Consider the following 15,218-nt stretch of genomic DNA (forward strand, 5'->3'; position numbering starts at 1 on the left):
CACGCTGCTGAGTACCTTGTCGAAGGTATTCGAGAAACTGCTCCTGGCCAAGCTCCAACCACACATCGAGCCCAGGCCGGAGCAGTTTGGATTCCGATCGGAGCACTCAACGACCCTCCAGCTGACGCGCGTGCTATCTTTCATGGCAGAGCGCATGGACCGGAAGGAGCATGTGGTGGCAGTGTTCCTCGACATGGAGAAGGCCTTCGACAGGGTCTGGCACGAGGGCTTGCTGGACAAACTGTCGACGTCTTCGGCCCCACGTCGAGTGATGCGCGTACTACACTCCTTCCTGACCCAGCGGCGCTTCCACGTGGCAGTGGAAGATAAGATCTCCTCCGAACGCCCAATCCTGGCGGGCGTTCCGCAAGGCAGCTGCCTCTCACCAGCCCTGTACGCGAGATTTACCGACGACATCCCGGTGGTCGGCGACGTCAAGCTGGGACTGTTTGCTGACGATGCTGTGTACTACGTGGCATCAATCTCACCAGCCCACGCCGCCCGCAAGATCCAACGACAGCTTGACGTCCTACCTGACTGGCTGACCAGATGGAGGCTCGCGGTAAACGTCGGAAAAACACAGGCGCTCCTATCCGGAGCCAAGAACCACCCGCCGCCACTCAAGCTCCTTGGCGAAGAGATCCAGTGGCAGCACACGGCAAAGTATCTGGGGGTCACGATCGATCGAGGCCTCACGATGAAATACCACGTGGACGAAGTGGTGCAGCGAGCGAAGACCGCCCGCGCTAAACTCCGACCAGTCCTCTCCAGCAGCCTCCCATTCCGCACCAAACTGGGGATCTATAAGGCTTACATACGGTCAAGACTGACCTACGCGTCTCCGGCCTGGTACTCCAGGACGGCTGAGTCTAATAGGCGGAGACTCAGGGCTCAAGAGACGCTAAGCCTCAGGACAATAGTAAGAGCCCCACGCTACGTGCGGAATGCGACAATCTTCCGAGACCTGAAGCACCAGAAGCTGGACGAGTTTGTGAGCCAGCTGGCAAGCAAAATGTTCACCAGTGCCGACATGTCACGATTGAACTATCGATTATGATCTGCAACTGAAACTGTCTGTCTGACACGTCAGAGAGAAATGTGTGCAAATTTATGATTACGATTGTATTTATAGAAGCTATTTACCCCCACCACTCGTCCTCATATAGCCACGCCCCTAACTCTCAAATGTTATACCTATTCGATTTTGGGCCAATTGACACCATCGCATATATGTGTTACCATAGAATATATAATATACTACAAGTACAGAAGGCCCACTGCTTTGATGTTCACGAAATGCCGCCTTTTTAAATGCCTACAAAATCTAACAAAGAAACGAGCCGCACGTGCGCAGCGTCGGACGATAGGGTTGCCTATTGATTAAAACGAATTAATACTCGGATAAAAATAAATATACTATTATATTCAAGTCTTGGGTAGATAGGTACTTTCTAGGTATATATACAGTACCTATCTATTATATTATTGTTTAAGTCCCAACATCACAAGCCTTATTGAAATTTTCCGTGGGACTTAATCAATAGTAAGTCTGTGTAAGATTATCCTATTTTATTCGTGATATCCATTTAACTAAGCTTTATTAGCCATTCCACACGCGGACATCGCATATGAACCTTAAGAAAGACTCGCGACATAAAGTAACAATAGAAATTGCGAACGTGCGTTCCGCGGGAACGCGCGCCACTCCTGATTACTTGTACTTGTAGCGCGACGATAGAATCGCGGAAGTGAGCCGCCCCTGGTGTTACAGAAATACAGGCTAATCCCACTATCATAAAAAAAAGTTACGGAACTTATTAGTTTTATGGCGAAGGTTAGGCCATTAGGGTATTGTAGTAAAACTCCAGGTTGTATGTACAGAAGGGAATGAATTTTTATTTACAAAACGCTTGTTTATATACAATTTTGAATCAAGAGAGAAAAAGATAATATTTACATGAAAGAAAGAGATAGAAAAGGGTATCCCGCGCATGCGCGCAAGGAACGGTGCGCCGGCGCGCCAGTGGCGCCTCTGCGCATGCGTGACAGATCGCGGGTCGCGAATAAAATAAAACCGATTGACCTCCGGGCGCGAATCCTGGATAGTAGCAGCAGTCGTAACAGTTCGGACGCCTTCGGATCAAATCGCGAATTCCATAATTATTTGTAGAAAATAATATAAGGAATACAGCGGCCCGGCTCCTAGCCGGAGGGGATTACAGCGAAGCAGAACCATCGACGCCAGTCGCCCTCGCCGCATTTCTGACCCCGGTCCCTCTAAAAAGGACGCTCCGGACGAGGGAATGCGGGGACTGGCACCAGCTGGCGTCGACGAGCGTCGCTAAGACCCTGCAGGACCGCCCGCCCATGGACGAGCGGAAGAAAAAACGTGCGGGTAGGTCGAGATCTCGATCTCGCGGCCTACCCCCCAAATCAAGACACCAGTCGCGGAGCGGGGGGAGGACACCGCTGCCGCCCGGGGACGAGGTGGGTAGCTGGGAGGACGGTTTTCTCCCTCTACCCCCCAACTATGCCCCCGGTTCGATCGCAGGCAGCGACGAATTCGATACGGCGGAGGACACCGCCGGCGAAGCCCCCGCCCCCCGCCCCGCGGAAACAGCGGAGACAGCACCAGAGCCTGCTCCAGGCCCTGCAAGCAGAGAACCAGAACAGGACAAGATACCACTCCCGGTCCCGACGACGCGACCCATCTTCTTCGCGCACGGAGAACAGCCAGGCGACCTGATTGACCAACTGCACCATGACACGGTTGCCGTTGCCAATTTTATGGAGTCACGCCCAGGGCTGTCAGACGGCCTGATAGCCTGGATGGCCGCGTACGTCCGTATCACGGAACACGAACTCGGCTTTGAGACCGAGCTACTCCCGGAGGACCATAACTTCATCACCTTCCTCAGAGCGCATCCAATCCCAAACCTGAGATCGGACAAGAGGAGGAGAGACTCCCCAGACGCCCCCGCAGCCCCCGAGAAGAGGACCTGCAGACAACCAACCCCCAGGCAAACCCCGGGACCCGAGATTGCGTCGCCGATCAAGGTCGCTGGAGGGGCCCTCACTTGCGACACCACAAAGCACCCATCAACCCACTACGGAGCCACCATGGAGGGCCCCCTCCCCGACCTCAACGATCGGGAAAATGGGATTCGCGGGGGTGGTATTGCGGAGACTGGACATCTCTGGCCGCCGCCACCCCCCCCACCTCATTGATGCCCCAGTCAGAAAAAGAAATAGAAGAGCAACCTGACGCTAGGACACTGCCTCCAACGGAGGAAACAACGAAACCACCTCAGCAGCCCCAACCGGAGGAGGGGACCCCCAGGGGCCCGGACCCCTCAGTCCCCTTCATCGACATAGATCTACCTGAGACGCAGAAAAGCACCCATCCACCGGAGCCGCTGACGCGGGAGGCCCCGGAATCCAGGGACCAACCGCCGCCACCAGGCCCCACACCACCTGACGAGCCCAAACCCCAGCGAGACCCAGCCAGGAGCCGCCCAAGCACCAGGCCAGGAACTCAGGACCCACCAGCTGCATCAACAACAGCCACAACAGGGCCTCCAGCAAAGGCCCCAACCACTGCAGACAACAGCAAAGATCCCCCCATCGCACCAGCTGGCAAGGGGACCTACGCTGACAAAGCAGCCGCGCCCTCTCAGGCGACGACCGACAAGAAGAAGGAGCAGCAGCAAGCCCCCCAACCAAAGAAGGAGAAGTACCCGACCATGTCGGTCCCGGTCTTCCCAAACTGGACTAAGGAGCTGGCAGCCATAAAGGAAAAGCTAGGAAGAGCAGCCAACAACAAACCTACGGGGAGAGGCATCATCTTCCTACCTGCCACTGCCGAGGAGTACAGGGTGGTCTACGACCACCTGGAAAGCCTGGGCCAATCCATTGAGTGGCATGTCTACCAGCTGGAGAAGGATCGCCAAATGAAGGTGGCCCTGCGTGGACTACCATCAGACACACCAACGGAAGAAATCCAAGCGGCCTGCGTGGAAATGGGGTACCCTGTAGTCCACGTAAAACAGATAAACGCCAGGGAGGGCAGACCAGGCTGCGTCTACTTCCTCCAGCTGGCAGGCCCCCCGAGGGACTTCACGAAGATATATTCGCTGAAAGAACTGCTCTGCATGACGTCAGTGAAGATTGAAGCATGGAAGGGGAAGTCTGGACCCCCACAATGTCACAACTGTCAGGGGTTCAGGCACCACTCCAAGGGCTGTCACAGGCCCCAAAGATGCGTCCGCTGTGCCAAAGACCACAAGGGCAAGAAATGCGACCTGCCGGACGAGGAAAAGTGCACATGCGCAAACTGCAGGGGCCCCCACCCTGCAAACTACAGAAAGTGCCCGGTCTACATTCGAGAGGCCAGGAACTGGAGGAAAGCAGGCACCAAGGCGCACACGGTGCCTACGAAGCGTGGGCCCGACACCAAGGCAACAGTCCCCAAGCCCACGGTGGCAGAGACGGCGCCGGCTTCCCTAATGGCGCCGGCCAACGCCCCCAAACAAAGGGGCGCCCCCGGAGACTCCCAAGGTGCGGGGAAAAGAAGAAGCCAAAGAAGAAGAAGAAGCCAACAGACGCGGCACAGGAAGCCCAGAGAGCCCAGGCGAATACTCCTAGCCAGGACAAAGCACCAACCGCTGCTCCTACACCCCCAGCGGGCCAGGGCGACCTGGCCACCATGATTGCCGCGCTCCTCCAAGCAGCGGCCGCCCAGGGACCAGAAGCGGTCTCTAAAGCCCTCAAGACAGCCTTACCTACGGCCCTACCTTCACCCGCAAACTAAGGATTGTCTACTGGAATTGCCAGACGCTGACCGGCAAAGAGGGCCTCCTTCGAGTCTTCCTCCGAAACCAGAACGTGGACATCTTGCTGGTCAGCGAAACCCACGCAAAAAAGGAGCTGAAGATGGGGGGCTACATGGTGTACCAACGAAACGAGATAAACCAGCAGGGACACCCGTTCCGTGGGCTCGCCGTGATGGTCCGAAGAACGATCGTCCACCAGCCAGTCGACTTCGTCCACCGAGACTCCTTCTCGGCGCTCGGCGTCGACATCCGGGTGGCCGATGGTGACCTCCGGCTGTACACCACCTACCGCCCACCTCAAACCCCAACGGCACGACTGAAGGCTGAGCTACGCGCCCTGTTCCAACACCCGGTGCCGACCATCATGGCAGGAGATTGGAACGCCAAGCACGTAGCTTGGAATTCCTCCAAGATCGACCATACCGGACGCGTGATCTACTCTGCAGCAGTGGACTACAACCTCGACATATCAGGACCTGAAGAGCCAACGCACTTCCCTGATAATCACAGCACCTGCGACATCATCGACTTTGTAGTCCACAAAGACGTAGCAGCTGCCATGACACAGGAGGTTCTCCCCGACCTCCCCTCTGACCACCGACCGATACTACTAACACTGGACACAGCCCCAAACTCCGTCCCGAAGAGGAAGCCGAGACGGAAGACAGACTGGGAGGCGTTCTCGGAGGCCCTAACCAACCCCACCACTGGGCCCATCAACACAGCCGAGGACGTAGAAGCAGCAGCGAACGCCATTGCCACCAATATCCAGCTGGCGATAGAATCCACCTCGCAAACCATCCCCGCAGGCGAAAGGTGCAAACCACTGCCCCAGGAGATCAGGGACCTACTGATAGAAAAGCGCCAGCTGCGACGGAGGTGGCAAAACACCCGCTGCCCAACAATGAAGACGGAGCTAAACCATCTGGTGGAGCTCGCTAAACTCAAGATTCGGAACCACAGAGCACAGGAGTGGGAGACCCATATCGCCAGCATTGACGGCACCATGCCGCCCTCAATCCACCGTCTCTGCAGACAAATGGGACAAACCGCAGACCCTGTGCGACCGCTGCACGACGAAGGAGGGTCCTTCGATACAGGGCAGAGAGAGAGCAGAACTGTTCGCAGACAGTCTGGAACGACAGTTCCAACCAAACCCGACTCTTAACCTGGACCACACGAGGGAAGTGGAGCAAAGAGTGGCAAGGTACTTCCAGCAGCCGCCGAGCGAGGAAGAAGAAGACGAAGATCCGGTCTTTTTCACCCCCGGCCAAGTCAAGAGAGCATTACAGAAGAGCAACCCCAGGAAGGCCCCAGGCCCCGACTCAATCCCGAACGAGGCACTGCGTCACCTGCCGCAGCACACCATAGCGGCGACGACGCGACTCTTCAATGGGATACTGCGCACGGGGCACTTCCCAACGTCCTGGAAACTTGGCCGGGTCATAATGATCCCCAAACCGGGAAAGGACCGAAGGAAACCGGCTAGCTACAGGCCGATCACGCTGCTGAGTACCTTGTCGAAGGTATTCGAGAAACTGCTCCTGGCCAAGCTCCAACCACACATCGAGCCCAGGCCGGAGCAGTTTGGATTCCGATCGGAGCACTCAACGACCCTCCAGCTGACGCGCGTGCTATCTTTCATGGCAGAGCGCATGGACCGGAAGGAGCATGTGGTGGCAGTGTTCCTCGACATGGAGAAGGCCTTCGACAGGGTCTGGCACGAGGGCTTGCTGGACAAACTGTCGACGTCTTCGGCCCCACGTCGAGTGATGCGCGTACTACACTCCTTCCTGACCCAGCGGCGCTTCCACGTGGCAGTGGAAGATAAGATCTCCTCCGAACGCCCAATCCTGGCGGGCGTTCCGCAAGGCAGCTGCCTCTCACCAGCCCTGTACGCGAGATTTACCGACGACATCCCGGTGGTCGGCGACGTCAAGCTGGGACTGTTTGCTGACGATGCTGTGTACTACGTGGCATCAATCTCACCAGCCCACGCCGCCCGCAAGATCCAACGACAGCTTGACGTCCTACCTGACTGGCTGACCAAATGGAAGCTCGCGGTAAACGTCGGAAAAACACAGGCGCTCCTATCTGGAGCCAAGAACCACCCGCCGCCACTCAAGCTCCTTGGCGAAGAGATCCAGTGGCAGCACACGGCAAAGTATCTGGGGGTCACGATCGATCGAGGCCTCACGATGAAATACCACGTGGACGAAGTGGTGCAGCGAGCGAAGACCGCCCGCGCTAAACTCCGACCAGTCCTCTCCAGCAGCCTCCCATTCCGCACCAAACTGGGGATCTATAAGGCTTACATACGGTCAAGACTGACCTACGCGTCTCCGGCCTGGTACTCCAGGACGGCTGAGTCTAATAGGCGGAGACTCAGGGCTCAAGAGACGCTAAGCCTCAGGACAATAGTAAGAGCCCCACGCTACGTGCGGAATGCGACAATCTTCCGAGACCTGAAGCACCAGAAGCTGGACGAGTTTGTGAGCCAGCTGGCAAGCAAAATGTTCACCAGTGCCGACATGTCACGACACGAGATTTTGAGAGGGATAGCCCCCCTCCACGCCCGCCCACCAGACGCACGCCGGCAGAGAGCCCAACCACGGGAGCTCATGCCGAGGACCTAGCTTCGTAGCCAAAAAGCCGCAGACTGGCCAACATGACCAAAAGCCATGATGGCCAATCAAACACCAACCAAGAAGAAGAAGAAAGAAAGCCAAACCACTGGCTAAGCGACAGATCGTGCCGCCATTGCGGCACGCGCAAGATGCAGCCAAAAAGGGCCTCGCCCTGAAATGGCCTCCTCACACCCCTCCAGAAAGGAGAGGAGTGTAAGATGACACGAGCAGCGCGAATCCTTTTCGCCGCCGGCTGCCGTGGAGTGCGCATCGCGTCGTCGCGCGCCGTGCCTCGCTCCGCTGCGTGTTTCTCCGCTGAAGATGAAGACACGACGAGGATGCTGCAGGCTCCGATGAATGTCTTGTCCTTGTCAGGACGATGATAAACTGTCCTTTTCAGGGCAATCCAAAAAATGCTCTTCTCAGAGCAACTTCAAAACTGTTCTTCTCAGAGCAAACTTCAATGTTTCACAATCGATAACTAACATCACTGTTCTTGTCAGAACAGTACTGTTTCAAGGACTGCACTACACATGTCAATCTATGTATATGTATATTATGTGTATCCCCACAGTTTTATTATAGTTTTGAAGGAAGTTTCTTGTTTTCAACTTCCGATGCAAAACCGACGGAGTGTTATATAATAATAACTTTTAGGCTTGACAAGTCTGTCTGCCTACCTGTGGCAATGAATAACTATTAATAATAACTAAATTATGCAACTTTCCCTTTTTATCTCGCCCAATAGCATCGCGTTATCGCTGCAAGCTACGCCCCCACCCGTTATCAACAGTGGAGGTAATCTGCGCTTGCACATTCTTCTGATAACAAAATAATAATAAGAAGCTACCTGCCAAATATCAAAGTAATTGCACTAATACTTATAAAATACCCGCGCATATATAATACTCAAAAGATATACCAAATAATCGCTCCTAAAGGAAAAAAAAGTGCGTCCCCCCCTCTAACTTTTGAACCATATGTTTAAAAAATATGAAAAAAATCACAAAAGTAGAACTTTATAAAGAATTTCTAGGAAAATTGTTTTGAACTTGATATTTAGGTTCATTATTCTAAGTAGATATTTCCATTCAAAGTAGTATTTTGATAAAGATTCGCATGACAACTATCTCGATCAAATCCCAAATATCGTCACTACTTTGAAAAAATCTAGTATCTCACGCTGCTCCTCAAAGTTAAAACGCAGTAAGTCTATATGCATTCCATACATACTTACTACAATTTTCTTTTCATTGACAGACGAAGATACAAGTTTTTTTAAAAGTAGTGGCGATATGTGCCATTTTAACGTTTTGAGGTACTTATATTCTAATTGTTTTGATTTTAATTGTCATCTAAGGGACTATCTACACACAGGCGAGGCGACGCACGTCGTAAGACGCGGAACGGACGCCAGCGACGCGCCGCCCGAGTGTAATTAAAAAAAAACCGCGTCTTACGACGTGCGTCGCCTGAGTGTGGGTTGCCGCTTATGGGTCGGTAAGGACAGGAGTTGGATAAATTACAAAAATAATAAAAGCATTTACCTGTTTTAAAATTTTTTTAATAGCAAGATTCACAATTAACATACCTCACATAATTATGTATCTGGGGGCACGGGAGTGTACTGAACTGTACCCTATTATTTAGGAAACTATTACCTACCCTAAATGATTCCCTCCAAACAAACAGTCAGCTAGTTTAGTCTTAATGTTAAAATAAACCTTATAATATTTAAATAAAACAATACAAGGGCCGTCCATGTCACACTATTTATATGAGCGATAGGGATGCACTGATGCGATAAATTTTATCGAACTAAATAGTGAAGAACTAAACAGGTGAAGATTTAAGAGATTGAATCTAAAAAATATGTAAATGAAACATAGTTTATTCACTAAATAATAAAATCATCCTTAACTATTAACTTTACATCCTATACTAATTACAACTTAAAAATAAAGCGAGACGATGTCTTCTTCCGTCGCCCAAAAGTCGAACTGACTCAAGGAGACCCGTGCACCTGCAGTTGCATCTATAGTACCAAAATTGGCCACCTCAGCCAGGTTTTCATTCTTCGCACTTGGCTCCACAATTCAATTTCAATTTCAATTTATTTATTCACAGATAAGCTTACAGTTAACACCAAGCGCTTAAAAGTTACAATGCTGCAGTATACTGGAGACGGCGCAGAATCCAAAGATGAACATCCAACGCCTTCGGGGAAATGTGGTGAAAGATGTTCCTCCACACAAGCCAACGGGAAAGCATAGGACTCTTCTTGGCGTGTCTGTAGCTGGGATTGCTGGGAACCCGTGTCCGGTGCAGAAGCGCGCCGAACTAGTCGTGGCAGCACTCGCTGACATGTCGAAACCGGCACAGGCTCCTGAGATGGACTTGTCGAGACCCGCTTGCTGGGAGGACTCGGCCAGCCACAATCAGCAACTTTTCTCTTCATTGGACATGTCCTCTTAGGCTCTGTTTCCGTCGGAAAACAGTACTCCAACATTTCTACTGTGGAAGAAAAAAAAACATGAGAACAATGCTAAGTGCAAACACTAAGTTTAGTAAACTATTTCATTAGCGGGGCAACTTACTTTCAGATTCCAGGTCCTCATTGGCTTTCCGCAGTCTCTCAGCGTCCCAGTATTTGTCGCGCTTCATCGACTTTTGTAGAAGCGTCGAGACCTCCGCTAGCAGGTCCGGAACAGACAACTGAAACAAACACAAGAATTATTAGAAAATCAAAAATACAAAAAAAAATAAGACAACAAAAAACAAATAGACACTTACAGTACTCTGCACACCGTCCTCTTTCGCCAAATTTTCTAGAGCTTCGTTCATAGCAGCTCTTCTCTCCTTCTCATACGACGCATTGAGAGCTCGTTTTTCATACTGTAACAAATATAGAAAATCACATTAAGTATAATATATACACATATTAATAAAGATTAAAAATAAAATAGTGAAAACTTACTAAAGTAAGAGAAACTCGACCTCTTCCTGCGGGTCTTCCCCGCTTACGGGGCACTGTGTTACGCGTTTGAATTATATCAGAAGACATTTTTCAAAGAAATTGAACTATCGATTATGATCTGCAACTGAAACTGTCTGTCTGACACGTCAGAGAGAAATGTGTGCAAATTTATGATTACGATTGTATTTATAGAAGCTATTTACCCCCACCACTCGTCCTCATATAGCCACGCCCCTAACTCTCAAATGTTATACCTATTCGATTTTGGGCCAATTGACACCATCGCATATATGTGTTACCATAGAATATATAATACTACAAGTACAGAAGGCCCACTGCTTTGATGTTCACGAAATGCCGCCTTTTTAAATGCCTACAAAATCTAACAAAGAAACGAGCCGCACGTGCGCAGCGTCGGACGATAGGGTTGCCTATTGATTAAAACGAATTAATACTCGGATAAAAATAAATATACTATTATATTCAAGTCTTGGGTAGATAGGTACTTTCTAGGTATATATACAGTACCTATCTATTATTTATTTATTTATTTATATTCAAATAAGTTACACAGCATAACAGTAAAACCAAAGCACTGTGAAACTAAAAAATAAAAACAATAGGTATAGCACATAAAACAGTAAAAATCAGACAAAAAAAAAACCAATATTCTATTTAGGCGACGACGTAACAGCGTGGCTCCGTTGCGTCGTATTATATTATTGTTTAAGTCCCAACATCACAAGCCTTATTGAAATTTTCCGTGGGACTTAATCAATAGTAAGTCTGTGTAAGATTGTCCTATTTTATTCGTGATATCCATTTAACTAAGCTTTATTAGCCATTCCACACGCGGACATCGCATATGAACCTTAAGAAAGACTCGCGACATAAAGTAACAATAGAAATTGCGAACGTGCGTTCCGCGGGAACGCGCGCCACTCCTGATTACTTGTACTTGTAGCGCGACGATAGAATCGCGGAAGTGAGCCGCCCCTGGTGTTACAGAAATACAGGCTAATCCCACTATCATAAAAAAAAGTTACTGAACTTATTAGTTTTATGGCGAAGGTTAGGCCATTAGGGTATTGTAGTAAAACTCCAGGTTGTATGTACAGAAGGGAATGAATTTTTATTTACAAAACGCTTGTTTATATACAATTTTGAATCAAGAGAGAAAGAGATAATATTTACATGAAAGAAAGAGATAGAAAAGGGTATCCCGCGCATGCGCGCAAGGAACGGTGCGCCGGCGCGCCAGTGGCGCCTCTGCGCATGCGTGACAGATCGCGGGTCGCGAATAAAATAAAACCGATTGACCTCCGGGCGCGAATCCTAGTCTACTGGAACGCTCAAGGGCTGCGGCACAAGATCGGGCAACTCCGCACGTTCCTGACGTCGAGGAACGTGGATGTCATGCTCGTTCAAGAGACGTTCCTGAACAACGACACAGCACTGAAATGCCCCGGCTACGTCACCTACAGGAAGGACGAGACCCGTCCCGACGGAGGGGCGTACCGTGGCCTCGCCATCATCATCCGAAGGTCCATCGTCCACCAGCCGGTGGAATACCAGCCCCTCGACTCCCTGCAGGCGCTAGGAGTCGACATCCGAGTCTCGGGCAACGACCTTCGGATATACTCGGTCTACCGTCCCGGCGGCAAACCTGGCACCCTTTCCACGGATATCCAGCGGCTACTCAGTCCCCCAATGCCGGTCATCATGGCGGGGGGACTGGAACGCCAAACACCCCGCCTGGAACTCTTCATGGCAGAACACAGAGGGACGGGCACTGTACAACGCAGCCGTGGACCACAACTTCGACATCTCAGGACCCGAAGAGCCGACTCACTACGACGTCGCGCACGGCTCCGAGGATGTCATAGACTTTGTGGTCCACAAGAACATCACCGCTGTCATGGAGCAAGAGGTGCTGATCGACCTGCCTTCAGATCACCGACCGGTACTCCTGACCCTGGAGGAGCTGCCGGTCAAGGCACTCTCGACCAAGCCAAGGACCAAAGTCTGCTGGGAGACCTACACAGACATCCTGGAGGAGAAACTCTTCCCTATGCCAGTCTCCACGGCGGAAGAGGTAGAGGCAGCTGCAGCCCAAATCGCCACCAACATCCAGGACGCGCTTACCAAGGCCTCGCGTACCATCCAGAGCGGCGGAAGACGTCCTCTCCTGCCGCAAAGGATCAAGGATCTGATTCAGCAGAAGCACGCCCTGCGAAGGAGGTGGCAAACCACCAGATGCCCCACATTAAGAGTGGAACTCAACGCCCTCGTAAAGAAGGTCCAGAAGGAGCTCCAACTCCACGATGCCGAGAGATGGGAGAGCCACATCGCGTCGATGGTCGATGACACCCCCTCCATTCATCGCCTATGCCGACAACTCGGCACGACGCGAGAGTCGGTTCGCCCTCTCCAAGACTCAGCCGGACAGCCCAAATATAAAGCGGAGGACAGGGCCGAGATCTTCGCCGAACACTTGGCCAAGCAGTTCCGCCCAAATCCCATCGGCGACCTGGAGCACCACAAAGCAGTAGAGGAACACCTGGAGAGGTACCTGGAGCAGCCGCCGACGCCAGACGAAGACCCGATCTTCTTCTCGCCCGGCCAAGTACAGCGGACACTCAGACGCTGCAAACCCCGCAAAGCCCCGGGCCCGGACTCGATCCCGAACGCGGCACTATGTCACCTACCACTACGACCCATAGTGGCGGTGACCAGCCTGTTCAACGGGATCATGCGCTCGGGGCACTACCCGAACGAGTGGAAACTTGGCCGGGTTATAATGCTGCCAAAACAAGGGAAAAACAGAGGAAGACCGGAGAGCTACAGGCCGATCACCCTGCTCAGCACCCTCTCCAAGGTGTTCGAGCGGCTCCTGCTGGGCAAGCTCCAGCCCTTCCTGGAGTTAAGACCTGAGCAGTTCGGCTTCCGCGACGGCCACAGTACCACCCTCCAGCTCACGAGGGTGATCCACCACATGGAGGAGGCGATGAACAAGAAGGAGCACACCGCAGCCTGCTGTCTAGACATGGAGAAGGCCTTCGACAGGGTGTGGCACGAGGGGCTAGTGTACAAACTGTCGAAGACCCAAGCCCCCAGACGGATCGTCAGAGTGGTGGCTTCATTCCTGACGAACCGACGCTTCCATGTCAGCGTAGAAGATGCCACTTCAGGAGAGCGCACGATCCTAGCCGGCGTGCCACAGGGCAGTGTCCTCTCTCCAGCCTGCTACTCCCTCTACACCGACGACTTCCCAGTCAGCGGAGACGTCAAGCTGGGCCTCTACGCGGACGACGCAATTCAATTCAATTCAATTCAAAATATCTTTATTCATGTAGGCCTAGTTACAAGCTCTTATGAATAGTTCATTACATATATATTATGATCTTAATCTAACCTAATTATCAGAGCAATTTATTGTTGTAAATTATTGTTCATAATAATATTGAGTCTATAATATACAATTTCATATAAAAATAATCGTTAAACAAAAAATATATAATTAGGTATATGTATATATAAAAATACATGTCTAGAATATTTCTAGGAAAAATCCAATGTCCAAAAAAATACAATATTAATTTCATCCACAATAATAATAATAATAAACGTAAAAATAAGAAACCATTTCGAATAACAATTAATCCCACGTTGTTTTATCATTCATGTAGTCTTGTGTTGTATAATAAGCTTTGGAAATGAGTACACGCTTTACATGATTCTTAAATTTATTAATTGACAAGTCAGTAATATGATTCGGAAGTTTATTATAAAATCGAACACAATTACCCATGAATGATTTTTTAATTTTACAGAGCCGTGTGAAGGGCACCGCGAGTTTATGTTTATTTCTAGTATTTATATTATGTACATCACAGTTTTTCTTAAAATTACAAATGTTTTTATGTACATACATAATATTCTCATAAATATATTGACAATGCACTGTCATTATATTAATGTCCTTAAATTTATCTCTAAGTGAGTCTCTATGGTTCATTTTATATATTGCTCGAATAGCCCTCTTCTGCAGAATAAATATGGTATTTATCTCTGAAGCACTGCCCCAAAGTAAAATACCATATGACATAATGCTGTGAAAGTAACTAAAATAAACTAATCGAGCTGTTTTCACGTCTGTTAACTGACGGATCTTGCTCACTGCAAAAGCTGCAGAACTAAGTCTATTCGAGAGGTTAACAATGTGGGGACCCCACTGAAGTTTAGAATCTAAAGTTATACCAAGAAAAACTGTACTATCTACCAGTTCTAATTCCTCATCCTTCACAACGACACTTGTTTGCTCATTCCTTACGTTACTATTAGTGACAAACTTAATACATTTAGTCTTTTTTTCATTTAATAATAAATTATTAGCATTGAACCAGTTCACTACTTTAGAGATAGCATTGTTTACATCACTGTGAGCTTGTTGCTGTCGTTTGAGTTTGAAAATAAGTGAGGTGTCGTCTGCAAACAATACTATATCATGGTGGGTCTTTACAAGGAATGGCAAGTCATTTATGTAGATAAGGAACAGGACGCGGCACTCTTCGCCGCGTCCCTGAACCCCCGCCACGCCGCCGTCAAGATCCAGAGGTCCCTCGACGCGCTCCCTAGCTGGCTGTCCAGGTGGAGGCTGGCGGTCAACGTAGGGAAGACACAGGCGATGTTCACCGGCTTCTCCAGGAAGCCCCCACCCCCTCTTCGCCTACTGGGAGAGGACATCCTATGGAAGCCGCAGGTCCGTTACCTGGGCGTCAC

At 50.3% G+C, this 15,218-nt stretch overlaps 1 protein-coding gene across 1 annotated transcript; it reads right to left on the bottom strand.

The window, feature by feature from the left end:
- Positions 1 to 8,214: 8,214 nt before the first annotated feature.
- LOC125232760 lies at positions 8,215 to 10,523 on the bottom strand. The gene is made up of 5 exons (XM_048138530.1): positions 10,437 to 10,523; positions 10,253 to 10,354; positions 10,057 to 10,174; positions 9,624 to 9,973; positions 8,215 to 8,280 (listed from the first exon to the last, which is right to left on the bottom strand). The coding sequence occupies exons 1-5, from the start codon at positions 10,521 to 10,523 to the stop codon at positions 8,215 to 8,217; spliced, it is 723 nt and encodes a 240-aa protein (XP_047994487.1).
- Between the last annotated feature and the right edge of the window lie 4,695 nt (positions 10,524 to 15,218).

This window comes from Leguminivora glycinivorella, chromosome 13 (assembly GCF_023078275.1).
Source record: "Leguminivora glycinivorella isolate SPB_JAAS2020 chromosome 13, LegGlyc_1.1, whole genome shotgun sequence".
NCBI classification, from domain to species: Eukaryota; Metazoa; Arthropoda; class Insecta; order Lepidoptera; family Tortricidae; genus Leguminivora; species Leguminivora glycinivorella.

What these genes read in the sequence shown, in the direction of transcription:
- LOC125232760 (XM_048138530.1), bottom strand. Translation starts at nt 10,523, where the DNA reads ATGTCTTCTGATATAATTCAAACGCGTAACACAGTGCCCCGTAAGCGG. An exon ending in TGAGGACCTGGAATCTGAAA is followed by an intron (nt 9,974 to 10,056) that starts GTAAGTTGCCCC and finishes TTTCTTCCACAG; the next exon opens with TAGAAATGTTGGAGTACTGT. An exon ending in CTCCAGTATACTGCAGCATT is followed by an intron (nt 8,281 to 9,623) that starts GTAACTTTTAAG and finishes TTTTGTTATCAG; the next exon opens with AAGAATGTGCAAGCGCAGAT.